This window comes from Chiloscyllium plagiosum, chromosome 7, assembly GCF_004010195.1.
Source record: "Chiloscyllium plagiosum isolate BGI_BamShark_2017 chromosome 7, ASM401019v2, whole genome shotgun sequence".
NCBI classification, from domain to species: domain Eukaryota; kingdom Metazoa; phylum Chordata; class Chondrichthyes; order Orectolobiformes; family Hemiscylliidae; genus Chiloscyllium; species Chiloscyllium plagiosum.
The window spans coordinates 34,150,158-34,177,164 of record NC_057716.1 but is presented as its reverse complement, the minus strand read 5'-3'; the positions used below and the strand labels follow the sequence as shown (position 1 = coordinate 34,177,164).

General features: G+C 41.6%; 1 protein-coding gene and 1 long non-coding RNA gene across 5 annotated transcripts in view; one reads left to right on the top strand and one right to left on the bottom strand.

Annotated features, from left to right (window-relative positions):
- The window catches only part of LOC122551464, a 105,124-nt gene that overhangs the window by 61,582 nt on the left and 16,535 nt on the right, over positions 1–27,007 (bottom strand). The gene's annotated exons all lie outside the window — the stretch shown is intronic.
- Positions 9,205–27,007, top strand: part of LOC122551460 (sentrin-specific protease 2-like) — a 425,299-nt gene continuing 407,496 nt past the window's right edge. Inside the window, exons 1-3 of one of the 4 annotated variants that reach the window (XM_043693394.1) lie at positions 9,205–9,504; positions 15,468–15,523; positions 16,622–16,761. In XM_043693394.1, the coding sequence (XP_043549329.1) occupies positions 9,389–9,504; positions 15,468–15,523; positions 16,622–16,761 (312 nt within the window). In that variant the 5' untranslated portion in view covers positions 9,205–9,388. The remainder of the gene's footprint in view (positions 9,505–15,467; positions 15,524–16,621; positions 16,762–27,007) is intronic. The other 3 variants (XR_006312107.1, XM_043693393.1, XM_043693395.1) reach the window with 3 other exon arrangements.

Genomic DNA, 27,007 nt, shown 5'->3' with positions numbered 1-27,007 from the left:
ATTGCAGGTCAAGAGGGTTGGGACTGAGATAAGGTGGGGGGAGGGGAAATGAGGAAGCTGGAGAAATCTACATTCATTCCGTGTGGTTGGAGGGTTCCTAGGCGGAAGATGAGGCGCTCTTCCACCAGGCCTCGTGTGGCCAGGGTCTGGCGATGGAGGAGGCCAAGGACCTGCATGTCCTTGCGGAGTGGGAGGGGGAGTTAAAGTGTCCAGCCATGGAGCGATTGGGTTGGTTGGTGCAGGTGTCCCAGAGGTGTTCCCTGAAACATTCCGCAAGAAGGCGGACTGTCTCCCCAATGTAGAGGAGACCACATCGGGTGCAAAGGATACAGTAAATGATGTGTGTGGAGGTGCAGGTGAATTTGTGATGGATATGGAAGGATCCATTAGGGCCGTGTGGGCACAAGTTTTGCACTACTTGCGGTTGCAGGGGAAGATGCCGGGAGTGGAGGTTGGGTTGGTGGGGGGTGTGGACCTGACGAGGGAGTCGCGGAGTGAGTGGTCTCTCCGGAACGCTGATAGAGGTGGAGAGGGAAATATATCGCTGGTGGTGGGGTCTGTCTGGAGGTGGCAGAAATGACGGAGGATGATACGATGCATCCAGAGGTTGGTGGGGTGGAAGGTGAGGACCAGTGGGGTTCTGTTCTGGTGGTGATTGGAGGGGCGGGGTTCAAGGGTGGAGGTGCGGGATGTGGTGGAGAGCATCGTCGACCACGTCGGAGGGGAAATTGCGGTCTTTGAAGAAGAAGGCCTTATGAGTTGTTTGGTAGTGGAATTGGTCCTCCTGGGAGCAGATGTGGCGGAGGCAAAAGAATTGGGAATATGGGATGGCGTTTTTACAGGGGGCAGGGTGGGAGGAGGTGTTATCTCAGTAGCTGTGGGAGTCGGTCGGTTTGTAGTAAAATATGAATAGCAAGGGTTATAGAATAGCAAGGGTTTAAGAGGGTTATGGACCAAGTGCTGGCAAATGGGACTAGATTAGGTTGGGATGTCTGGTCAGCATGGACGAGTTGAACTGAAGGGTCTGTTTCCATGCTGTACATCTCTATGACTCTCTATGACTCTAATAAGAAATGTTTGGAGGGAATATGGGCCAATTGCAGGCAGGTGGGACTAGTTAAGTTTGGAATTATGATTGGCATAGTCTGGTTGGATCGAACAGTTTGTTTCTGTGCTGTATGACTCTATCATACAGCACAGCCCAGAGCTTGTCTAAGGATTTTTACATAAAATTTCCAAATATATATTTTAATCTTTTGTAAATAGTGATGCAACTTGGCAATTTTCCAATCTCACGGGTTTGGAAACTCTGAATTAAGAGAAAATAGAAATATCATGATGAGCGCATCTCTAATTTCTTCCTATTGTACTATATTGTTAATATATGGGATATGGGCATTGCCATGAAGACCATAGTTTATTGCCCATCCTTAACAGTCTGTCAGAAGTTAATGGTGAACCTGTTCTTGAGCTACTGCAGTCTATTTGATGAAGGCACTTCTCCTGAAAGCAAATTTCAGGTTCTCAACTCACTGGCCATGAATGATTGGCAATATCTTTCCTAGTCAAGGTTATGAGACTTGCAAGGGAACTTATATCTGTTACATTTGCCCTTTGGGGGGTGGGGTCAGGGTTATAAAGGGAGGAACTGTCAAAGGACCCTTGCAGACCTACGGAATGGAACCAACTTGTCCTCTAATGCACCTTTGGACTGCATTAAGGGGGAAATTATTTTACACAAGTGGTTTGTGTGTGGAATGAACTTTCAGTGGAAGTGGTGGATGCGGGTACAGTCATAATGTTTTGAAAAATATGTACATGAATAAGAAATGTTTGGAGGGAATATGGGCCAATTGCAGGCAAGTGGGAGTAGTTAAGTTTGGAATTATGATTGGCATTAAAGTGCAGCTCCTTTAAATGTTTTGTGCAGGAGTGGTAATTTGAAGGGCCAACTTATATTCTCATCTGCACAGGAGCTTCTCGATAGCTGTAATGAAAGAATGTTGGTTACAGCCATAGTGCACTTGTGATGGAAGAAATGAATGCTTAAGGAACTAGATAGGATTTTAATCAAGCAATCTGTTTTGTTCTGAATGGTCACAACACACTGACTGCATAGTAGCAGCCACTTGGCCTACTCCAACCATGTACTCTCTGTGGAACATCCCAGTCAGCCTCATAACCCTGCACCGCCCCTGTTACCCTTCAAGTTTATTTCCTTCCAGTGTCCATCCAATTTCCTTTAGAACATAAGAACTAGGCCTAGGAGTCAGCAATTCAGCCCCTCAAACCTTTTATCACTTAATACGAACCAGATTGATCTTAACTCCACTTTCCTGTCTACTCTCCTTACCCTTCAACGAATTAAAAATCTGTCTAACTCCTCCTTAAATATACTCAATGGCCCAGCATCGTCTGCATTTTAGGGTTTCTCTCCATTTAGATATTAAGTTGCCATTCTATTCCTCTGACCAAAATGGATAATTTCACACTTATCCATACTATCCAAAGCAGATGGAGTACAATGTTGTTAATTGAAAGGTCATTTTTGATAAGAATAACAACAAAATGGACTATTATTTAACAGTGAAAAATTGTAACACGCTGCTGCACAGAGGTACCTGTGTCTCCTTGTGCATGAATCACAAAAAACTGCTTTGCAGGTGCAACAAGTAATTAAGAGTGCAAATGGAATATTGTCCTTCATTGCTGGAGGGATGGAGTTTAAAAACGGGAAGGTTATGTTGCAGCTGTGCAGGCTGCTGGTGAGATCACACCTAGAGTACTGTGTACAGTTTTGGTCTCTTTACTTGAGAAAGGATGTACTGGTACTGGACAGGGTGCCAGAGGAGGTTCACTAGGTTAATTCCAGGGAGTTGGGTTATGAGAACAGATTGAGTAGACTCGGATTATACTAATTGGAATTTAGAGGAATGAGGGAGGATCTTATAGAAACATATAAAATTATGATGGGAAGAGATAATATTCAGGGAGGTTGTTTCCACTTATGTGTCAAAATAGAACTGGGGGGAGGGAGGAGTATAGCCTCAAAATAAGGGGAAACATATTTAGCCCTGAATTGAGGAAGAACGTCTTCTCCCAAAGGGTTGTGAATCCGTGGAATATCCTGCCCAGTGAAGTAGTTGAGGCTACCTCGTGGAATGTTTTTAAGACAAAGATAGATTTTTGAACAGTAAATGAATTAAGGGTTATGGTGAGCAGGCGGACAAGTGGATCTGAGTCCTTGAAGAAGATCATCCATGGTCTTTTTGAATGGCGGAGCAGGCTCAAGGGATCAGATGGCCTACTCCTGCTCCTTTTTCTTACATTCTTAAGTTAAGCTTTATCTGCCAAACTTTGACCAACTCTCCGAATTTATCCAAATCTATTTGTAAATTCCTTATTTCATCATTGCAACTTAATTTCCCTATTTCTGTTTCATTTGGAAATTTGGCTATAGCACTTTCTATCCTTGCATCCAAGTCATTAATACAGATTGTAAATTGTTAAGACCGATGGATGAAACTCTGTGGCCAACCAGAAAAAGAGACATTTATCCCAACTCTCCTCTTTCTGTTGGTTAGGCAATCTTCCATCCAAGCTAATAAATTACTCCTGACCCCTTGTGATCTTACCTTGTTCATTAACCTTTAGTGCAGCATCTTATCAAATACCTTCTGAAAGTCCAGATACACTATGTTTACAGGATTCCAATTATTCAAGTTGCTTGTTATAGCATCAAAGAACGCTGCCTAAAGAATCAAATATGACTTACCCTTCATAAAAACATGCTGGCTCTGATTGGTTGTATTTTGACTTCTCACATTTCCTGTTAATACTTCCTTGATAATAAATTCTAACAATTTTTCAACAACACATTAAATTAATTGGTCTGTAGTTTCCTACTTTCTACCTGTCTCACTTTTTGACTAAAGGTGTTATATTTGCATTTCTATAATCTATTGGAATCCTTCCCACATCCCAACTGATGAATCCATTATATCTGCTGCTACTTTCCATAAGATCTTAGAATCTAAGCCATCAGGACCTGAGGGCTTGTCTGCCTTTAATCCCATTAGTTTGCTCAGTACTTTTTCCTGTGTGTTTATGATTGTTCTAGGTTTATTCCTTTTTATAACCTGTGCATTGTCTGTCACTATTGAGATGGTACTAGTGTCCCGGACTGTTAAAACTGAAGCAAAATATTGCCAATGATGAAAACAGCAATTTACAAATGGATGTAAATAGTTTAGGGCCATTTCTGTGTTCCCCACTATTGACACCCCAGTCTCAATCTCCAAAGGGCACATTCATTTTAGCTACTCTCTATATATCTTTCTAGAAGCTTTTACTGTCTGTCTTTATAGTTTGCACTAGTTTTCTTTCATAATTTACCTTTACTTTTTTTATGACTTTCTTAGTAACCCTTTGTTGCTGTTTAAAAGTTTCCCAGTCTTCCAATCTGCCTTTCTAATCACTTTTGAAATCATTCATTGTCTTTGCTTCCTCTGCACTCATTGGCCTTGCAGTCATGTTAGCAAATATATAAATTGCTCATAAAATTTGACAATATCTGTCGGGAAACTGTTTCAAGTCTGATGACTCTTTATCAGAACCATGGTCCTATTAAGCTTCTTGGGTGTTGCTACCCAGAGGAATGAGACCATTAAGTCAGACGCAAATACTTGTGTCTGACTTAATGGTAAAAGACACAAAACACATTCTGGAAATCATTGAGAACTAAAGATCTAATGAGATTGAGGATTTTGGAGGAAAAAATGAAGCTAAAAGCTGATAAATCCACTGGGTGTGATGTCTAACATCCCAGGTTTAAATAGAGGCATTTTACGATATGTACAATTCTTTTAGAGGTATGGACCAGTCTTGTAACATATATAGATCTTGGAGAGGTACACACAAGTCTTGTGAGGCATGCATACAACTAGTCGTGGCAAGTCTTGTAAGGTATGTATAGATCCTGTCGGGTTGTAAAGGTTTTATAGGTGATATTTAGATCCTATTGGGCTATGTACGGGTCCTGTAGGCTATGTATATATCTTGCAAGGATATGTATGGGTCTGTGGGCGTATCTATCTTGTAGATATTCATAGAGTATATAGGTTTTGTAGAGTATGTGTACATCTTACAGAGCCATGTACAAGTTTTGTAGAGTACCTACAGGAATCATAGAGCTTTGTATAAACCTGAAAAGTTATGTATGCATATTTTTAGATTAGATTAGATTACTTACAGTGTGGAAACAGGCCCTTCGGCCCAACAAGTCCACACCGACCCGCTGAAGCGCAACCCACCCAGACCCATTCCCCTACATTTACCCCTGCACCTAACACTACGGGCAATTTAGCATGGCCAATTCACCTGACCTGCACATTTTTGGACTGTCGGAGGAAACCCACGCAGACACGGGGAGAATGTGTAAACTCCACACAGTCAGTCACCTGAGGCGGGAATTGAACCCGGGTCTCTGGCGCTGTGAGGCAACAGTGCTAACCACTGTGCTACCGTGCCGCCCACGCAAGGCTCTGTATAAGTATGCGGAAGGGAATGTACAGATCTTGTAGAGCTATGTATAGGTCTGGTGTGTTAGAGCTATATGCCAGTTCTGTAAGGCCTTATGTACACAAGTTGTGGAATATGTACAGATCTTTAAGAAAATGTGTGGACCATATCGCTATATGTATGTCATCTTAGGACATACAGATCTTTTAGGTCTTGTGGGGTGTGATAGATCATACAAAGTATATGTACAAGACTTTCAGTGTTTGTCTAGATTTTCCATGTATATGCAAGTGTTGCAGGCCAGGTAGGGCCATCTTCTAGGGTATCTATATATCTTCCAAGGCTATATACTGGTCTTGTAGCATGTTCGAACACATCCAACAAACAACTGCAGGAGCAATGCTCTGAAAGCTAGTGCTTCCTGGTGTGTTGTGTGATTTTTTAAAGCATATTAGAAGTTCCTGCTGAGGTACACACAGGTCTTGAATAGCTACGAATAGGTCCTGTAGGATATACACAAAATTTTGTAGTGAACTAAATACTTCTTTGGACATTTCCCACTGTTCATCCACAGTTGTACCTGTTCATAGCTCTGCCCAGTTTACTGTTGTCAACGTTTGTCTCATCCCTCCAAATTCCAATTACTAAAATTTAAAAGTTTTGGTTCACAAATTCTTCCTTCCCTTAAATTATTCAAAAGGTTACCATTGATTGCATTAAGGAAAGACTGGGAGTTTAAGGAGAGAGGAGTGGTTTAAGGAAAGACTGGAGATTTAGGGAGGATCATATTTTAAGGAGGGAGGAAAGTTTAAAAAGAGACTTGGAGTTCAACGAGGGAAAGATGGCTTATGGAAAGACTGGGGGTTCAAGGAGGGTTGGTGTTTAAGGAGAAACTGGGGGTTGCAGGAGGGGGGAGGATAGTTTAAAGAGAGACTTGATGTTCAACGAGAGAAAGATAGCTTAAGGAAAGACTGGGGGTTTAAGGAGGGTCGGGATTTATGGAGAAACTGGGATGGCAAGAGGGGGAGAATAGTTTAAAAGAGAGACTGGGAGTTTGAGGAGAGTTATTCAGCTCATCTGAACAACAGTGCAACCACTGATGTGAGGCAAAGAGACAAAGCAACGAGTTGTGCAGTTACCTACAGGGATATTTCGGGTCTGCAAAGGCAGAGGTTCATCAAAATTACTTAGCTTCGACAACGACCCCCCTCCCCCACTCCAACCTCTCATCCTCACAACACGCAGCCCTCCAATCCCTCTGCTCCAATCCTGACCTCACCATCAAGTCAGCGGACAAAGGGGGCGATATCTGTAATTGTCAACTGTAATTACAACAGTACTATGCAGTTTATTCGCGACCATTATCATAACATAACTTCATGAGAAGGTTTGGTATGCTTTTTGTTTTCTACAGCTTAACAAAGAGAAAAACTGCATAACGTATTATTATGATCAGATGAGGAGACATGATCAGTTCCCTTCTATTAACCCACTTTTATTTGATCATAACAAGTTATCTTATTTCTTTTTGAGCTATCATGCTTAAATTAAAATGCAATTACTAAGACATTTGACATTTGACAATTGCATTTAACAAGGTCCTTCATGGTAGGCCGGCCCTGAAGATTAAGTCACATGGGATCCACAGTAAGTTGGATACAAAATTTATTTGCTCATAGAAGATGGAGGGTAGTTGTGCAAGGGTGTTTTTCTGACCAGAGATCTGTGACCAAGGTGTACCCAAGGATCCTGTGCTGAGACCTTTGTTGCCTGGAACATATAAATGATTTTGATGTAGATGTAGGTGGCCTGATTAGTAAGTTTGCAGTTGGCACAAAGTTTGGTCAAGTTCTGGATATTGAGGAAGGTTATCAAAGGATCCAGCAGGATATAAATCAGTTGGAAAGTTGGACAGAGAAATGGCAGATGGAGTTTAATCTGAACAAGTTGGGATGATGCAGGACCATGAGGAGCATTTGATATATTGAGGAATCTTGGCGTGCAATGTCCATAGCATCCTGAAAGTGGCAACACAAGTAGATAAGGTGGCAAAGAAGGCATATGGCATGCCTGCCTTCACCAGTTAGGGTAATGAATGTGAAAGTTGGCACAACATGTCACAGCTGCATAAGACTTTAGGTAAACCACATTTAGAGTATTACATGCATTTTTTGTCATTACCCTAAAGGAAAGATGTGGAAACTTTGTAGATAATGCAAAAGTAGGTTACCAGGGTGTTGCTTTGATTAGAATGACTTAGCTAGAAGGAGAGATTAGACAAGCTTGCATTGTTTTTGCTGGAGCATTGGGGCTCATGGATGAACTGATAGTATACAAAAATTATGATGGGCATGGATCGAGTAGATAGTTTGAGTATTTTACCCCGGGTGGCAATGTCAAATCCTAGGGGGCATAACTTTAAGGTAAAAAGGTGAAAGTTTAAAGGAGATATGTGTGGCGAAAATTTTGCACAGAAGGTGGTAGATGCTTGGAACGCACTATCAGGAGAGATGGTAGAAGCAAATATGATAGCAATGTTTAGGAGCCATTTAGACAAACCCATGAACAAACGGGGTATAAAGGGATATAGGCCATGTCCTGGCAGATGGGATTAGTTTAGAATGGCATCATGGTCAGCACAGCAATGGTGGACTAAAGAGCCTGTTCCTCTGCTGTACTGTTCTATGTTCTAATCAGTTTAAAATGAACTAGCCGAAAATGCAAGGTTTCTTGGTGAAAGGAAAATGAAATCTATTACTCACAATCCCTCCAATCAAAATAGTAAAAACATTATGTGATACGCACACAAAAACACAGATAATATGTTTAAAAGGGTTACGGTGTCTATTACAGACAGGAAGGTAAAATAAATAGCATTTTAAAGTTCTTGAATTATGAGAGTGAAACTTGACACCACAATTGTTTTGCTGTTGTCTTGTTTCCTCAACAGTGACAGAGTTTGCAGACGTCCTTGAGATCTCAATGAATGGCTGTTTTTCCAAGTTGCTTTTTCATTGGACACTGGTTCCTGAGCTGGAGACAGACAGGGAGAGAGGAACTTGTAACGTCATTGCTGTTATTTCTTTCCTTCTCTGCCTTTTTTACTTCAAACTAGTTCTTTGATATCGGTCCATTTATGTTTTCCTGAATCTGTTCCATTGTCCTTCTGAGTTAGCAGAGCACAGCAATTCAGGCAGCATCCGAGGACAGGCAAAATCGACGTTTCGGGCAAAAGCCCTTCATCAGGAATATTCCTGATGAATGGCTTTTGCCCGAAACGTCGATTTTGCCTGTCCTCGGATGCTGCCTGAATTGCTGTGCTCTTCCAGCACCACTGATCCAGAATCTGGTTTCCAGCATCTGCAGTCATTGTTTTTACCTCGTTGATTTTAACCCTACTGCGAATCCTCTTGCAAGGATGCCTGCCTTGAAGAAGTTTTCCTCCTCTCTCTACAAGAATCTCAGGGAGTCTCTCTCTCATTGCAACTCCCAGGTCATTTCCTCAGCCCTGAAGCTCTTCCCTGACCTATCACCTTCATCTCCTTCCCCACTGACCTATTGTACTCTATACTACTCTATCCCCACCTCCACCGTCCTCTAGCTTATCTCTCCACGCTTCAGGCTCTCTGCCCTTATTCCTGATGAAGGGCTTTTGCCCGAAACGTCGATTTTGCCTGTCCTCGGATGCTGCCTGAATTGCTGTGCTCTTCCAGCACCACTGATCCAGAAAGAGATGCACCAGCCAGTGAGATGAAGAGCACCCTGGAGAACGCTCAGAGCAGAGGCAAGCTGCGCACGCGCGCCCGCCGCCGTTTCCCCGGCAACGGGCCCAGACCAAGGCCTTGCTGCTGAGCCTCTCCTGCGGGATATGTACGAATGGATCCGTGGCAACATCGCTTCTTTCCTGTCCACCGCGTCGGCAACTCCGCATGTCAGTGTACCTAACCGGAGCAGCGCTGTCCCCGTCAAGCGCAGCTATCAGAGGTGAGTCGGCGAGGCCTGCAGCAAAATAGCTGCCCCCGCATCTGTCCAAAGCTGGGCTCCTCACACCGCTACAACCCCTCTCATTCTGCAGTAAATTAAGTTTTCGGTGGTATCACTGGTATTCACACCTAACCCAGACCTTCTCCATAACCCGTGCCTCAGTCCTGGGATTCTCGCTGGGATTCTCGCTCAATGTTGTTCCCTCCTTGCAGCGCGTTTCTGTGTAACCTCCTACCTCCATAAACTGCTGCCCCGCTGTCCCTAACTTGCACCATGTTATTTCTCCCTCCCCTTTCCAACTCTTTAGTCGCTGATATACAGGCTCTTTGTCTGACAGGAATTCATTTTTTTTAAGGCTTGGGGAAAGTCAAAGGATTGGCACGGTTAAAAATCACACATCACCAGGTTATAGTCCCAACAGGTTTAATTGAAAGCTAGCACCTGGTGTTGTGTGATTTTTAACTTTGTACACCCCAGTCCAACACCGACCTCTCCAAATCATGATTGGCACAGGATATGTTGAACTTTGAGGGACACCATTAACACGACGAGATGAATTGCCTTCTGTGCTGTTAACTGCTCTATGATTGTTTTCATATCCTTCCATGCGCTTGCCCCCTCCCCATCTCTTCTTGTAAAAACCTTTTGAGATATCTGCGCTCCCTCAGTTCTGTGCACCCCCAATATTAATTACTGCAAGTTGTGCCAAGGTATGGAGCAAAGGGATGCCTTAGCCTTTAAGCTTTCCTTTCTTTAGAACATTCATTGAAACTTATTACTTAAGCTTTTGGTGACGTTGTGACCTAACATCCATTTAGGCAGTTTGGTCATCGTCATGACAGTACAGATGGAAGACATTTTAACCAATGCATGCCAGCTTTCGACAACGTTCCCGATGAAGGGCTTATGCCTGAAACATTGCTTTTCCTACTCCTCAGATGCTGCTTGACTTGCTGTGCTTTTCCAGCATCACACTCTTGACAGCTTTCTGCAACAATCCAGTCAGTCACATTTTTTCCTAGCAGTCCTGCAACTTTATTTCCCCTCGAGTAACTGTCTAATTTTTGTTCTAATTCCTTCATTGTCACTCATTAGGCAGAGTGTTCCAGGACATTACCTCTTGCTGCTTGAAAATAAGCACATTTTTCCTATGCTTATGAAATCTCTGTTCCCTGGTCCTTACCTTACCAGTTAATGGCATCAGGTTTTCTTTCTCTAAACCAGTTATGATCTTATACACCAATTCTCTCCATGTCCTTTACTGCAAGGAGAACAATTACAGCTTTGCCAAACTAATCTTGAAAACTAAATTCCCTCGAGCCTGGAAGCATTCTGGTAAATCTCCTCTGTGTCCTCTCAAAGATCCTCAAATCCATTCCAAAGTGTGGTGAGTTGAACTGGATGAAATATTCTGGTGTGGACTAAGTAGACCTTCATAATGGCTCTGTATAACTTCCTTGCTTTGTACTCAGTACCTTTCTGAAGCCCAAGGTGCCATGTCCTTTGCAGATTTGGGTGTGAATACAGGAGGAATGGTTAGTAAGTTTGCAGATGAAACCAAAATTGGTGTTGTAGTGGATAGTGAAGATAGTTATCTCAGACTACTACAGGATCTTGATCAGGTGAGCCAATAGACCAAGAAGTGACAGATTGAGATTAATTTAGATGCAGGTGAGGTGTTGCATTTTGCTAAGGCAAATTAAGGTAGGACTTACGCACTTACTGGTAAGGCCCTGGGGAGTGTTGCTGAACAAAGGAGCCCTGGAGTGCAGGTTCACAGTTCCTTGACGTTGGAGTTACAGGTAGACAAGGTAGTGAAGAGGGCATTTGGTGCGCTTACCTTTATTGGTCAGTGCATTGAGTAAAAGAGTTAGGGTATTACGTTGTGATGTGGAGGAGCCGGCGTTGGACTGCGGTGGACAAAGTTAAAAATCACACGACACCAGGTTATAGTCCAACAGGTTTATTTGGAAGCCTTAGCTTTTGGAGCACTGCTCCTTTGTCTGGTGGTTGTTGTGGGTGTACAGGACATTGGTTAGGCCATTTTTGGAATACTGCATCCAATTCTGGTCTCCCTCTTATAGGAAAAATGTTGTGAAACTTGAAAGGGTACAGAATAGATTTACAAGGATGTTGCCAGGATTGGAGGATTTGAGGGAGAGATTGAATAGGCTGGGGCTATTTTCTCGAGGGAGAGTCGGAGGCTGAGGGGTGATCTTGTAGAGGTTTATAAAAACATGAGGGGCATGGTTAGGGTGAAACAAGGTCTTTTTCCGAGGATATAGGTTTAAGGTGAGAGGGAAAAGATTGAAAAGAGAACTAAGGGGCAACATTTTCATGTAAGGGGTGATGTGTGTATGGAATGCACTGCCAGAGGAAGTGGTGGAGGCTGATACAATTACAACATTTAAAAGGCATCTGGATGGGTACATGAATAGGAAGGTTCTGGATCAGTGGTGCTGGAAGAGCACAGCAATTCAGGCAGCATCCGACGAGCAGCAAAATCAACCATGAATAGGAAGGGTTTAGAGGGATATGGGTCAAATGCTGACAAAGGGACTAGATTCATTTAGGATATTGGTCAGCGTGGATGAGTTGGACCAAGGGGTGTGTTTCTGTGCTGCACAACTATGACTCTATAGCATTCCCTCAATATGTCCTACCACCTTCAAAGATCTACGTGCATGAATCTCAGAGTCTGTCTATGCCTGCACATTCCACAGAACTGTACTATTAAGTTGGTGTTGCTTCTCCCTCTCCTTACTCCCGAAATGCATTATTTCACCCTTCTCTTTTCTCAATTCTTTCTGTCACTTGTCTGCCCATTCTGCTGGCTTTTTGTGTTCTGTTGCAGTTGAATGATATCCTCTTTTATGGTGCCATCAGTAAAGTTTGAAAGTTTACTTCAAGTTAACTATATCAAAATTATTTATAAGTATCAAAAGTGGCACTGATCCTTGGGGAACACCACTGCCTATCATCCTGTCATCTGAAAAGCAGTTGTGTTCTCTACAATTAATTTTCATCCAAAATGACACCGTTAAGTCTCAGTGAGTCTTCAATTTTGTCAATAGCCTTTTATGTGTTACTTTATCAAAGGCTTCCTTAAAATCCATGTGTATATCATCCCCTCTATCTCCTTCATCAATCTTCTCTGCTACTTCATCAAAACCATTTAGATGAATCAAACCATTCATAAATTAACTCAAATGTCTCCCAAGTGCCTGATGAGTTTTTACTTCCCTGATTATTGTTTCTAAAACCTTAACGACCAATGAGGTGAAATTAACTGACCTAAGAAAGTCTTTGCACCTTGTCTTAGCACTTTCCAAATCTCTGGCACCTCTCCTGTATCTTCGGAAGAACGGAAGATTATGGCAAGCCCTTCCACTATCTTAACCCTAACTACTTCTAGCAATATGGAATGCAAGCCAAGCAGTCTAAACACCGCACGCTTTTTGGTACATCCTGCCTTTCAATTTACACTATGCATGTTACTCCTACTGTCTCTACTTCTGCCAGTATTTTGTTAATGACCTCTTGCTTGGTAAATATCAATACAAAATACTCAGTATTCTAACCTTACCCTATGCCTCTTCACAGAGAGTACCTCCTTTGGCCCCATCGGCCCCTCCTTCCTGCTTACACAAAACCTGTAGAAAATCTGTGAATTCTCTTTGATGATATCTGTTGTTCTCTTCTTATATTCTCTCTTGATTAGTCTTATTTTCCTCTTCACCACCCACTCCACCTATTGTAATGGCATTGCACTTGAAGAAATCAGCTGACGTACATCATACTTCATTATATCATATTCTTGATCACCCTTGTCATTCAAATTTTTTTTTGTTTTTTGATTCCCTAGGCTTTCATCTTATTGGAAAGCAGATAGCCTGTTCCTTAAGTCTTTTGTTAATGATTACCCTTTATTCTTTTACAGATTCATGGGGACTTTACCATATTTTGGTAAAGCTGCCATGAATCTCCACTGTATAGTTCTTGCACATCTGTGATTTTATGGCAGATTTCCTCTATATTCCATCTCTCTGTCACTGTTTAGAGGCCAATGGGATATGAACATATACAATGAACACACCCTTTTTGCTTCTCAACTCCAATCAGACACATTTTGTCCTTGCTTCTGCAAGAATGGTCTCTCTTTTTCAACATTGCAATGTCAACCAGCACCCCACCTATTTTTATTCATTCCCAAGCATTTATGAAGACTTTGTTTCTCATAATGCAAACCACCATGTTTTTATATTTTAAATTATGTTTCCATTAATGCCACTACGTCATATCCCCACACAGCTATTGTGTAGAACCTCACCTTTTCCCATATGCAATGAACATATATAATGAACACACCCTTTTTGCCTCTCAACTGTAACCAAACAAATTTTGTCCTTGCTCCTGCAAGGATGTCCTCTCTTTTTCACCATTACAATGTCAACTCTCACCAGTACCGGCACCCCACTTCTTTTTATTCATTCTCAAACATCAATGAGCATTTTGTTTCTCAGAATACAAGCCACCAAGTTTTTGTGTTTTAAATTATGTTTCCATAAAGTTTTTTTTTCCACACTCATTGAACCTGTATGTGTCATTTTGATGACTCTGTCATCCTCACCACAGGGGTCGGGGAGTCCAGAACTAGAGGGCATAAGTTTAGGGTGAGAGGGGAAGGATATAAAAGAGACCTAAGGGGCAACTTTTTCACGCAGAGGATGGTACGTGTATGGAATGAGCTGCCAGAGGAAGTGGTGGAGGCTGGTACAATTGCAACATTTAAAAGGCATTTGGATGGGTTTATGAATAGGAAGGGTTTGGAGGGATATGGACTAGATTGGGTTGGGATATCTGGTTGGCAAGGACGAGTTGGACCGAGGGGTCTGTTTCCGTGCTGTACACCTCTATGACTCGCCTTCCCATCTATTAAGTCATTAATACATGTATTATAAATAATTGTGGCCCAGCACTGATCCTTGTGGCATTTCACTAGTTACAAGTTGCCATCCTGAAAATACTTCCTTTTGAGCCTGTACTTTCTCAGCTCCCTCCCTAGTTTGATGATAGGATTTCAATACTACTTCGTACTATGTTGTTGGTTCCAACATGTACCAGAAGTCCTGGCTCACACCCTTCTCCCTGCAGAATATATTAAATCTTCATTGCTAATATTATTATGAAGCATCTTGTGTGGGTAAGTGTGCCTTTGCAGTCTTGTTATCATTACATCATCATGGTACACTGCACTATTTGCAATTTTCAGTGGTGCTGTGGACACGAACATCAATAAAGTGTTTGGCTTTGTGAGAACTTCAGAATTGTAGATTGCTGATATGATGCAAGGAACAATACAGCACAGGAACAGGCCCATCAGCCCCCCGCAATCCTGTGCCAACACATCTTGCTGCCCCAGCACTGATCCTTGTGAAGCATCACGAGTCACAACCCTCAATTTCAAAAAGCATCCTACCACTACCCCCTGTCTCCTATGACTAAGCTATTCTGTATCCATCTTGCGAGTTCACCCCGATACCAAATGACTTCATGTTTTCTATCAGTCTGCCAATGTGGGACCTTGTCAAAGGTTCATTGAATGAATGGCTATAATAGGATTTCTGAAAGGAAAGCTGAGCTGATGTTCTGAAAATATTTTTGGAGAACGATTCCTTTGCATGTAAACAGTGATGCAAATCATTTCATTGTCAAGTGATGTCAAGATTGTTTAGCAACTTGTTTGGACCCTTTAAATAGCACCAAGGCAGTGAGGAAAAATTAAATGGTTGCCAAATAAGTTTTAATGGAGAATAAGATTCTTTAAAAAGCAGATTTCCCAGTGGATTAATATGCTGTTACTCACAAGAAACTTTTTAAAACAGCATATTTTTCCACACTGAAAGTAAATCTCTCAATGCTGTTTCTGAAATTCATTTCATTTTGGTCTTCTTCTGTCCCAGTGTCCAGACTTCTAATGATGAAATTGAATGGATATCAGTAAAAAGGCAAAGGCTGGGTAAGTTTGTATTTATAGGATAACATTTTTCAGTTGAACAGAAGGAATTGTATTACTGTCCTGCAATGTGTGCTTACATTATTCTGTCCAATTCCCTTAGCCAGTGGCAAATGGAAAGCATTGATCTTTTACGATCAAGACTTGATTTAGACCCCAAGGTTCTGCCACTGTAGAGCAGAGGTTGGAGAGTTTTATGAAGAAAATCATGGAAAATGGTGGCTACAAAACAGAAACTAGCCTGGAGACTTTCAATCATTGCTGCAGTAACAATGCCTAGGAATCCTCTCTGTTGCTTGTGATTTTTTTTTTCTTGGCAAATCATGTGGTAGAAGTAAACCTCCTGAAGTTGTGTCAAACAACAAAATGGTTTTCTGTTGTGCTCTAATAATTTTTAAAAATGTATCTTATCAAGTCAAATGAGTTTACTTGAGAGTGTTCAAGTAAAATTAAGTAGAAGAGAGATGTTTGAAAGCAGACAGAAAGCACAGACAAATTTGGGAAGAAGTTCTGGAAAGCAGAGCAATGTGGTGCCTGATGGTCATGTTGAAGAGGAAGAAGGAGGCTCTAAAATACAAGGTTGGAGGAGATGATTAGGGTTTATAGGGCACAAGAAGGGATGTGAATCTGGAAATTCATTTGTTCGAGAACGTGAAGCTTGATTATCAATGTTGGGATATGTCGTAAGAGAAGATTTTGAACTGTATAATGTACAGTTGCAGAACTTGTGGAAGCAGGTCAACCATGTTGAACAGACCATACTCATATATTTAATTTGGCACTAAAAGACTTAGAGAGATTTACAAGAGCTTATTGTAAATAGATAGTGTTGCTGAACAAAAAGACCTTGGAGTGCAGGTTCATAGCTCCTTGAAAGTGGAGTCACAGGTAGTTAGGATAGTGAAGAAGATGCTGAACTGATCTGACACTTCACCAGGAAGAGGTTGGCTCCAGGCTGCTATCATACATCTTTTTGCAACTAGGGAGGGGTTAGCAGGGATCTTGCAGTAGACCATTAACCCTATTTCTCCAGCCAATCAAAGGAAAACTGAAGTAAATTGACTTTTGCTGGAAGAAAACAAATTGTTCTTTTTTTCCTAGGTGAATTTGTGAACACAGTTAAGAAGTCTGTATCTGGGTTTGTCACCTATATAAGGTCAGTGGCACCATTTGGTCACAAGGTCATGCAAGTGGACTCCAAATCCACCAAACAGAAGAAGCCAGACCAACCAGTGAAACAGGTCAGTGCTAACATTAGTCAAAGCTGAGCAGGTGAAAATAGTCAGACAAAGATAATAACTAATGTTCGATCATTTCCATAACATATTTTGTTTGTTGACACACCAGTAATTCTTAGTGTGTAGATTGCCCCTGTGGTGTGAAACTGAGTGATTGTCCTGGTGAGCTTTGCTACTCCAAGCCACAAACTGATTAAAAACAAAGTTTAATATGTTTTAATGACTATTTTGACACGCTTAAAAGCGCCACAGAGATGGCTGCTAGAATTTTGTGATTGGACTTAGAAGTAACTTTGCAAACGTTGTCTTGGATAAGCAAGGCCTCACATAACTCCTGATAGGACTGCAGTTGTGTTATGAACTGCCACAGAAACTGACTGTTTCCAAGAAGCCCTACACAATAACAACAAAATTGCAAGTTACTCCTCTCCTAATAGAAGATGAATTCAAATTAATTTCTACTTAATGTCTGGTATGGTCTGTACACAGTTGCATATTTGTAATGCAAGCCTTTGTCTTAATGACACCTATTTAATCTGCTTGTTGCATCTCATGAAAGGTGGCTCCCATAGTGCTGAATGGAACTGTATTTTAATCATACAATTTAAAATTCGCAGTAAGATCAGGGGTCAACTCTGATTCTTTTGTCAGCTACTGGCACTATCAAAACCTCTAACTCAGAGTCATAGAGTTGTACAGCATGGAAACAGACCTTTCGATCCAACTCATCCACGCCAACCAGATATCCTAAACTGATTTAGTCTCATTTGCCAGCATTTGGCCCATATCCCTCTAAACCCTTCTGTAATGATTGGGACAAGGTTGACCTTATTACTACAGTGTTCTTGTTTGGGGTTGTTAACCTGGACCAATTAGGAACCTCGTTAACAAGGTCAATCACGATACCTTTCTATTCAAATCAAGATATGTTATAATTGTACCAGCCTTCTCCACTTCCTCTGGCAGCTCATTCAATACATACATCACCCTCTGCATTAGAATGTTGCCCCTCAGGTCCCTTTTAAATCTTTTCCCTTTCACCTTAAATCTATGCCCTCTAATTTTGGACACCTCCCTTGGAAAAAGACCAAGACTATTCACCCTATCCATGCCCCTCATGATTTCCTCTGACACAGCAAGGAAAATAACCCTTGCTGATTCACCCTCTTTCTATAACTCAACCCTCCAATCCTGGCAACATCCTTGTAAATCTTTTCTGAACCCTTTAAAGATTAACGGTATCTTTCTTATAGCAGGGAGACCAGAAGTGAACACAGCATTTCAAACAGTGGCTTAATCAATGTTTTGTACACCCACAACATGACATCCCAATTCCTATACCCAATGCACTGACCAATGAAGGCCAGTGTGCCGGATGTATTTTTCACCACCCTGTCTACCTGCGATTCAAGGAATTATGCACCTGCACTCCAACGTCTGTTTGTTCAGCAACACTCCCCAGGGCCCTACCATTAAAGTCTAAGTCCTGCCGTGATTTGCCTTTCCAAAATGCAGCACCTCACATTTATCTGAATTAAACTCCTTCTGCCATACCTTTACCCATCTGATCAAGATTCCATTGTACTGTGAGGTAACCTTCATCGCTGTCCACTACATGACCAATTTTGGTGTCATCTGCAAACTTAGTAACCATACCTCCTAGGTTCTCATCCAAATCATTTCTATAAATGATGAAAAACAGTGGCCCCAGCACTTTTCCTTGTGGCACTCAAAGCACAAAGAACATTACAGCACAGGAACAGGCCCTTTGGCCCTCCAAACCTGCGCCAAACCATATCCTTTATCTAAATCTGCCATCTCTTTTCTAAGGATGGGTATCCCTTTGCTCCCTGCCCATTCATGTGTCTGTCTAGCTACATCTTAAATGACACTATCGTTCTCCTTCCGACCACCTCTGCTGGCAAAGCTTTCCAGGCACCCACCACCCTCTGCATAAAGAACTTTCCATGTATATCTCCTCAACTTTTCTCCTCTCACTTTGAACTTGTGATCCCTCGTAATTGAGTCCTCCACTGTGGGGAAAAATCTTCCTGCTATCCACCCTGTCGACACCTGTCATGATTTTGTAGTCCTCAATCAGGTTCCCCCTCAACCGTCTTCTTTCCAATGAAAATAATCTGAATCTACTCAACCTCTCCTCACAGCTAGCACCCTCCATACCAGACAACATCCTGGTGAACCTCCTCTGTACTCTCTCCAAAGGTGACTCCACTGGTCACAGGCCTCCAGTCTGAAAAGCAATCCTCCACCATTACTTTTGTTTCTGGTGACTTGTTTTTCTATTGACCTGGCTATTAGTTTTGGTTTTTAATATCTCCAGATTTATTTTGTTGAATCTTTGCATTTTAAATGGGTTTTGAATTGCACATTCAGGAGAGTTATTTAAACGTGGGAAGAACATGGTGTTGAAGAAACAATTTAAGGCATTCCCTGTAATGCCTTAAATTTAAGTCTTCATCGCGGGACTGAGACTGAGATTACTTTATTTTAGTGCAAATATGATTTACACTTAGATTGTTAGATGGTTTGATTATTAGATATTTTGAAAAATACAATATTAAATTTATGATGAGCAAAATTTATGATGAACACGTGTGTGTGCGTGCATGCATCCCCATGTTTGCTATCCAATTTTATTAAGCATAAATGAATAACAGCTTGTGAGTAAACTGCTCCATCTGCTAGTCCACATGAAAGGTAGTATACGAAAGTTGTAGGATCAATCTCTGAGCTTGTCTGGGGATGAATGGTTCATGACTCCATAGTTTGGGGGACAGATAGGAGGTTCTGTGGGAAAGAGAGCGAGACTCACAGTTCGTGTGTTGCCTTCCAGGTGCCTGGGTTCGTGATGTCTCTGATCGTGTTTTCAGGATCCTTGAAGGGGAGGGGGAGCAGGCCCAAGTCATGGTCCACATAAGCACTAACAACGTAGGTAGGAAAAGGGATGGGGATTTAACGCAGACATTCAGGGAGTTAGAGTAGAAGCTTAGTGCTAGAAAACAGAGTTGTTTTCTCTGGTTTGTTGTCCTTACCACGTGCTAGTGAGGCAAAGAGTAGGGAGAGAGAGAAGTTGAACACGTGGCTGCAGGGATGGTGCAGGAGGGAGGGTTTTGGATACCTGGATAATTGGGGCTCATTCTGGAATAGATGGGCCTTCTCCAAACAGGGTAGTCTACACCTGAATCAGGGATACCAATATCCTGGGGGGAAATTTGCTAATGCTCTTCAGGACGGTTTAAACTACTTCAGCAGGGGGATGGGAACCTAAATTGTAGTTCCAGTGTCCAGGAGGTTGAGAGTAGTGAGGTCAGACATGAGGATTCAAGGTCACAAGAATTCACCAGGAAACAAGAAGGTGGTTTGAAGCATCCGGAATAAAGTGGATGAACTTGCAGCCTGGGTTGGTACCAGGAACTTCCATGTTGTGACCATTTCGGATCATGGATAGAGCAGGGGCAGGAATGATGGTTGCAGGTTTGGGAATTAGATTTTTCAGTAAGAACAGAGAAGATGGTAAAAGATGGGGAGGTATGGCATTGTTAGTCAAGGATAGTATTACGGTGGCAGAAAGGACGTTTGAGGACTTGTCCACTGAGGTAGTACGGGCTGAGGTTAGAAACAGGAAAGAAGAGGTCACACTATTGGGTGTTTACTATCGACTTCTGAATAGTTCCAGAGATGTAGAGGAAAGGATAGCAAAGGTAATTCTGGACAGAAGTGAGAGTAACAATGTAAATGTTATGGGGTCTTTAACTTGCCAAATATTGATTGGAAATACTTTCGCACGAGTACTTTAGATGCATCACCTTTTGTCCAATGTGTGCAGGATGGTTTCCTGACACAGTACGTAGAAAAACCAACAAGGGGCAAGGCCACATTGGATTTGGTACTGGATAATGAACCTGGCCAGGTGTTAGGTTTGGAGATTGGTGAGTACTTCAGTGATAATGACCACAATTCGGTTATGTTTACTTTAGCAGTGGAAAGGGATAGGTATATAATGCAGGGCAAGGGTTATTGCTGGGAGAAAGGCAATTATGATGCGATTAGGCAAGATTTAGGATGCATAGAAGGATGGGTTAGTAAATTTGTGGATGATGCTAGGGTCGGTGGATTTGTGGATACAGCTGCAGGATGTTGCAAGTTACAGAGGGACATGGATAAGCTGCAGAGCAGGGCTGAGAAGTGGCAAATGGAGATTAATGTGGAAAAGTATGAGGTGATTCACTTTGGAAGGAGCAACAGGAATAAAATGTACTGGACTAATGGTAAAATTCTTGGTAGTGTGGATGAGCAGAGAAATTTCAGTGTCCATATACATAGATCCCTGAAAGTTGCCACCCGGGTTGATAGCGTTGTTAAGAAAGCATTTGGTGTGTTAACTTTTATTGGTAGAGGGATTGAGTTTCGGAGCCATGAGGTCATGCTGCAGCTATACAAAACTCTGGTGCAGCCGCACTTGGAGTATTGTGTACAGTTCTGGTCACTGCATTTTAGGAAGGATGTGGAAACTTTGGAAAAGGTTCAGAGGAGATTTACTAGGATGTTGCCTGGTATAGAGGGAAGGTCTTATGAGGAAAGGTTGAGGAACTTGAGGCTATTTTCATTAGAGAGAAGACGACTAAGAGGTGACTTAATCAAGACATATAAGATAATCAGAGGGTTAGATAGGTTGGACAGTGAGAGCCTTTTTCTTTGGATGGTGATGGCTAGCACGAGGGGGCATAGCTTTAAATTGAGGGGGTGATAGATATTGGACAGATGTCAGAGGTAGTTTATTTACTCAGAGAGTAGTAAGGGTTTGGAACGCACTGCCTGCAACAGTAATTGACTCGGTAACTTTAACAACATTTAAATGGTCATTGGATAAACATGGATGAAAATGGAATAGTGTACGATAGATAGGCTTTTGATTGGTTCCATTGGTCAGCGCAATATTGCAAGCCAAGGGGCCTGTACTGCACTTTTCTATGTTCTATGATTCATTAGTGATCTATACTCAAGTGCCTCATCTCAGTTGCAATCTAGTCTCAGCAATTCCTACTCCATTGTAGCTAGGGAAATGCAAATTGGGGGTGATCAGGCTATGATACCTTCTATGTCTAATATCCTGTGAAAATTCATGTTTTGGACTCTCTCACAATGAAATGGCCATTACAATTTCTGACACTTAAGAGGGAAGAAAAGTAAGGAGAAATAATATAGGGGAGGTAATGACCTAGCTGGACTGTTATTCTGGATACCCAGATAATGTTATGGGACTAGGGTTCAAATCCTGCCATGCCAGATGGTGGAATTTGAATTCAATGAAAATCTGAAATTAAGAGTCAAATGATGACCATGAATCCATTGTCGACTTCGGAAAAATCCATCTGTCTCACTCATGTCCTTTTGGAAAGGACATAAGACCACATTTGGAATATTGTGTTCAGTTCTAGGTCGCCTCATGTGGAAGCTTTAGAGAGGGTGCAAAGGAGATTTACCAGGATGCTGACTGGACTGGAGGGCATGTCTTATGAAGAAAGTTTGAGGGAGCGAGGGCTTTTCTCACTGGAGCGAAGAAGGATGAGAGGTGACTTTGTAGAGGTGTGCAAGATGGTGAGAAGCATAGATAGAGTGAATAGTCAGAGACATTTTCCCAGGGCAGAAATGGCTATCACAAGAGGGCATAAATCATGATTGGAGGAAGTTTCAGGGAAGATGTCAGGGCTTGGTTCTTTACACAGAGTGTGGTGGCACTGCCACCAGTGGTAGTAGAGTCAGATACATTCAGGAAATTTAAACGACTTTTGGATAGGCACAAGGATGATAAGAAAACGAAGGGTATATAAGTTAGTTAATCTTAGAGTAGGATAAAAGGTTGGACAACATCAAGAGCCAAAGGGCCTGTACTGTGCTGTACTGTTGTATATTCTATATCAACTACCTGGTCTGGCCTACACGTGACTCCAGACCCAAAGCAATCTGGTTGAATCTTAATAGGTCTCTGGGCAAGTAGGGATAGGCAATAAATACATGCCTAGCCAGTGATGCCTCTTCCTGTTAATGAATAACTAGCCCTCGTACCAGAGTGTACTTGCCACTTGCCTAATCATCCAAAGTATAATTATTGTTTTCCTTTTACTTTGGTACTCTTACAAATTGCCCGAATGAATGCAAGACAAAAACTTAGATAAAATGTGTCTTTCGAACAATATTCAAGTTTGGTAGTTTTGAATTACTACAAACTAAACCGTTCAAGTGTAAACATTTGGAGAATTGGAGGTTTATATAAATCATAACATTATGGCAGTCTGTGAAGGTGGCAGATAGGCTTTTTATATTTAAAAAAAGTAGATTGTATGAGATTCTGGATTTTATTAGTAGAGAAATGGAGTACAAAACTTTGAAGTGTTTTCTAAATCCCTGATTTGTTTCCCTGTGGAAAGACGAGAAAAACTTGGATGGACCCTCTAATAGAAGAAAAGGGTCAGGAGAAGACTTATGGGAGGTCTCTGATTAAGAGGGGATTTGATAGCTTAGACAGTTTTCTGAGTGGGAGAAAGGTCTAGAGGATGTAGATTCACAATAGTTCCCAGCTGAATTAGTGTGTAGACGAGAATTTTTTTATTGTGCAGTGATTCAGTGTGACCTGGAACACCCAACCCGGGAAAGCAGAATGAAGTAGTGCTAACTTTTCCTAACCAGAAAGAGAGAGAACTTTCGTGCTAATCTCTGCTGTAAATCATTGGGATGGATGTAGCTCTCGTCCATTTACTGCAATTTGCTGGGGGAATCCCATTTTTTTGGAGCACATTAAAATGGCTTCTTGTGAGCTTTATTTGTCTGGGTTTTGTCTACGAATACTTGGTGTTGGTATTCATCAAAAAGAGGGAATTGGTAGACAATGATATGAGGGATGGGAGTGTTGAATTTCTAAGACAAGTTACTATTAAAAAGGAAGAGGTGTAGCGTACCTTTAGAACATATCAAGGTAGATAAATCCATGGGTCCTGATGGGATCTATCCCAGAATATTGAGGGAGGCAAGAGAACCAATTGCTGGAGCATTGACAGACATCAGAGGTCCCAGAGAGCTAGAGAATAGTCAGTGTGATTCCATTGATTAAGAAGGGTCGCAGAGATAATCCAGGAAATTACAGGTTGGTGGTAGGGAATTTATTAGAAAAGATTCTCAGGGGCAAGATCTGTAACAATTTCGAAGCAAATGGACTTCTTAGCAATAAACAGCAGTGGAGTTGATGCCTCACTAAATTGATCAAATTCTTTGAGGAGGTGACGAAGAAGATTGAGAGAAAAGTGGTTGATGTTGTTTACATGGACTTCTTTCATGAGGTCCCTCATGGCAAACTGGTGTAAAAGCTGAAGTCACATGGTGTCAGGGGTGAGCTGGCAAGATGGATACAGGACTGGCTCAGTCATAGGAGACAGAGGGTAGCAGTGGGAAAATGCTTTATGGAATGGAGGGTTGTGACTAATGGTATTCCACAAGGATAGTCCTGAGACCTCTGCTGTTCGTGGTCTACATAAACGATTTTGAGGAGAAAACAGCTTGTCTAATTAGTCAGTTTGTGAACGATACAAAGATCATGGAGTTGCAGACAGGAGGATTGTCAGAGGATACATCAGGATATAGATCAGTTGGAGGCATGGGCAGAAAAATGGCAGATCAAGTTTAATCCGGACAAACATGAGGTGATGCATTTTGGAAGGTCAAGTAATGGTGGAAATTAAACAGTGAATGGCAGAGCTCTTAGGAGTATTCATATGCAGACGAATTTGGGTGTGCAGGTCCACAGATCACTGAGGGCTGCAGCGTTGGTAGATAAGGTAGTAAAAATGCCTATGGCCTGCTTGCCTTCATTGGAAGGCGTATTGATAGACATGTTATGCTGCAGCTTTATCGATCTTTAGTTAGACCACACTTGGAATATTGCATACAATTCTGGTCCCCACACTACCAGAAGGATATGGATGTTTAGGAGAGGGTACAGAAAAGGTTTACCAGGACGTTGACTGGTATGGGGAAATTTAGCTATGAAGAAAGATTGGATAGACTCGATTTGTTTTCACTGGAACAAAGGAGGTTGAGGGGTGTCCTAATAGAAGTTTATAAGATTGTGAATAGCATGGATAGAGTGGGAAGTGTGAGGTTTTTACCAGGGTAGTGGAGTCAATTCCTGGAAGCCACAGTTTCAAGGTTTGGGGTGTGGAAGTAGTTTAAAAGGGATGTGCAAGGCAAGTTTATCACACGAAGGGTGGCGAGTGCGCTGCCAGAGCAGGTGGTGGAAGCAGACACAATAACAGCATTCAAGAAGCACCTGGACAAATACATGCATAGGAAAGGATCCTGTAAGTGAAGATGTTTTAGTATGGAAGGGCAAAATGTATTGGTGCAGGCTTGGAGGGCTGAAGGTCCTGTTCCTATACTGTATTGGTCTGTGTTCAAGTTGCATACATTACTTTTTAATTGTCCATTTGATGCAATAGAGAAAGTGAGGTCTGAACATGTTGGCGATCAGAGTCAAAAAGTGTGGCGCTGGAAAAGCACAGCAGGTCAGGCAGCATCCAAGAGCAGGAGAATGAATGTTTTGGGTATAAGCCCTGATTCTTGATGAAGGGCTCATGCCCGAAACGTAGATTCTCCTGCTCCTCGGATGCTGCCTGACCTCCTGTGCTTTTCCAATGCCACACTTTTCGACATTTGATGTAATGCACGACTGAGACAGCCCCTGCTAAGTAAAAACACCATATTTATTGCAAAAGAGACTATTTTATCCTGCAGTTCTGTATCATTAAACCAGGAGTTCTTAAACTAGGATATGAACCCCATTAGAGTCACAAGGCAGCATTTTGGTTTCATCAGCTCTGAGTGACAAAGCTTGGCCTGTGTTTTGACAGCTGTGAGGCTCCTTGGAAGTTTGTGCCTTTTGCCTTGATAGCCATACAACTTCAGTCTATAAAAAAATGTTTCTTTTAAAAACTCTGTAATTCAAATTTTTTTTTCCCTCCTTCCCCATCTACTCTGAAAAACTCTCTGGGTCATGCCCACACAACAATTCTTTTAACTTGCCAACCAACACCTGCTCTGTTAACCCCCTTCTACCTCCAAATTTTCATTTTCATAAGATCACATGAAATCTGAGGCATTAAGGTGGAGTGACTTTGGAAACAAATTATGGGGAGCAATACAATAGACTATCTGGTAAAAATAGGTGGTGGAAACAGATTCAGTAGTGATTTCGGAAGAGAGTTGGATAAGTACTTGAAAAGGAGATCATGTTAAAGCTATAGGGTAAGAGTGAGGAAGTGGATCTAATTGGATAGCTCCAGTAGAGAGGCAACGTGAACTGTATGGTTTCCTGTAATGTATTGTACAGTGTTTTAGTTCTAAGTTGTGAAAGGCTGTCCAAGGAACTGTATACTCCAGCATCAAGAAATGGCAGTTTAGAAATTAGAGAAATTTAGATTTAATGGCCAATGCAGGTTCATGCTTTTAAGTACTTATACTAGCCTTCTCTTACCATTCCATGATCCGCTTTCAACATTGTTTTTGTTTTAAATACATATAGCTTATTGTTTGCTCTAAATATATTATGATGGCTTAACTGCCTGAAGTTCTGATTTTAATAAGGTTGTTTTTGGGACTGTTGATAGTTGGGTTAATAGCGTAGATTTATTCTTAGTTTTGTTTCCCCCCTTTCCAACCAGTTAGCCTTCACTTCTTGGTTTTGAAGGTTGTGTGTCAGGCTCTATTTTAAAGACTTGAGCATATAATCTAAACAATTGCTATAGAGAGTCCTCCATTGTCAAAGGTCCTGTCTTTCTAATGAGACATTAAACTGAGAAACCATGTCTGTTGGACGTAAAAAAAAATTCCCATGGCTTTATTCAGAAACCAAGTGCGTTTTCTTATGTTCAGTTCAGCATTTATCTCCATAAAAGACGTAAAACCAGATAATTTGATGTTTTTAAATCTCTTACTATTTGTGGGATTTGTTTTTCATAAAATGGCTGCTACTTTTTTACAGTCAGCAACGTTATGAGAATGTTAAAAGGGTACTGAAAGGGTTAATTACTGTGATACTGATAGTGATACTGATTATCCAACAACTTGCAATTCAGTGGACTATCTCTCTTTATCATAAGTTGCTGGCTAATTTTCATGTTAAGATCAAGGTGCATTGATTTTATCTCACAAATTATGACTCAATGTGTCAGGAAAGAAT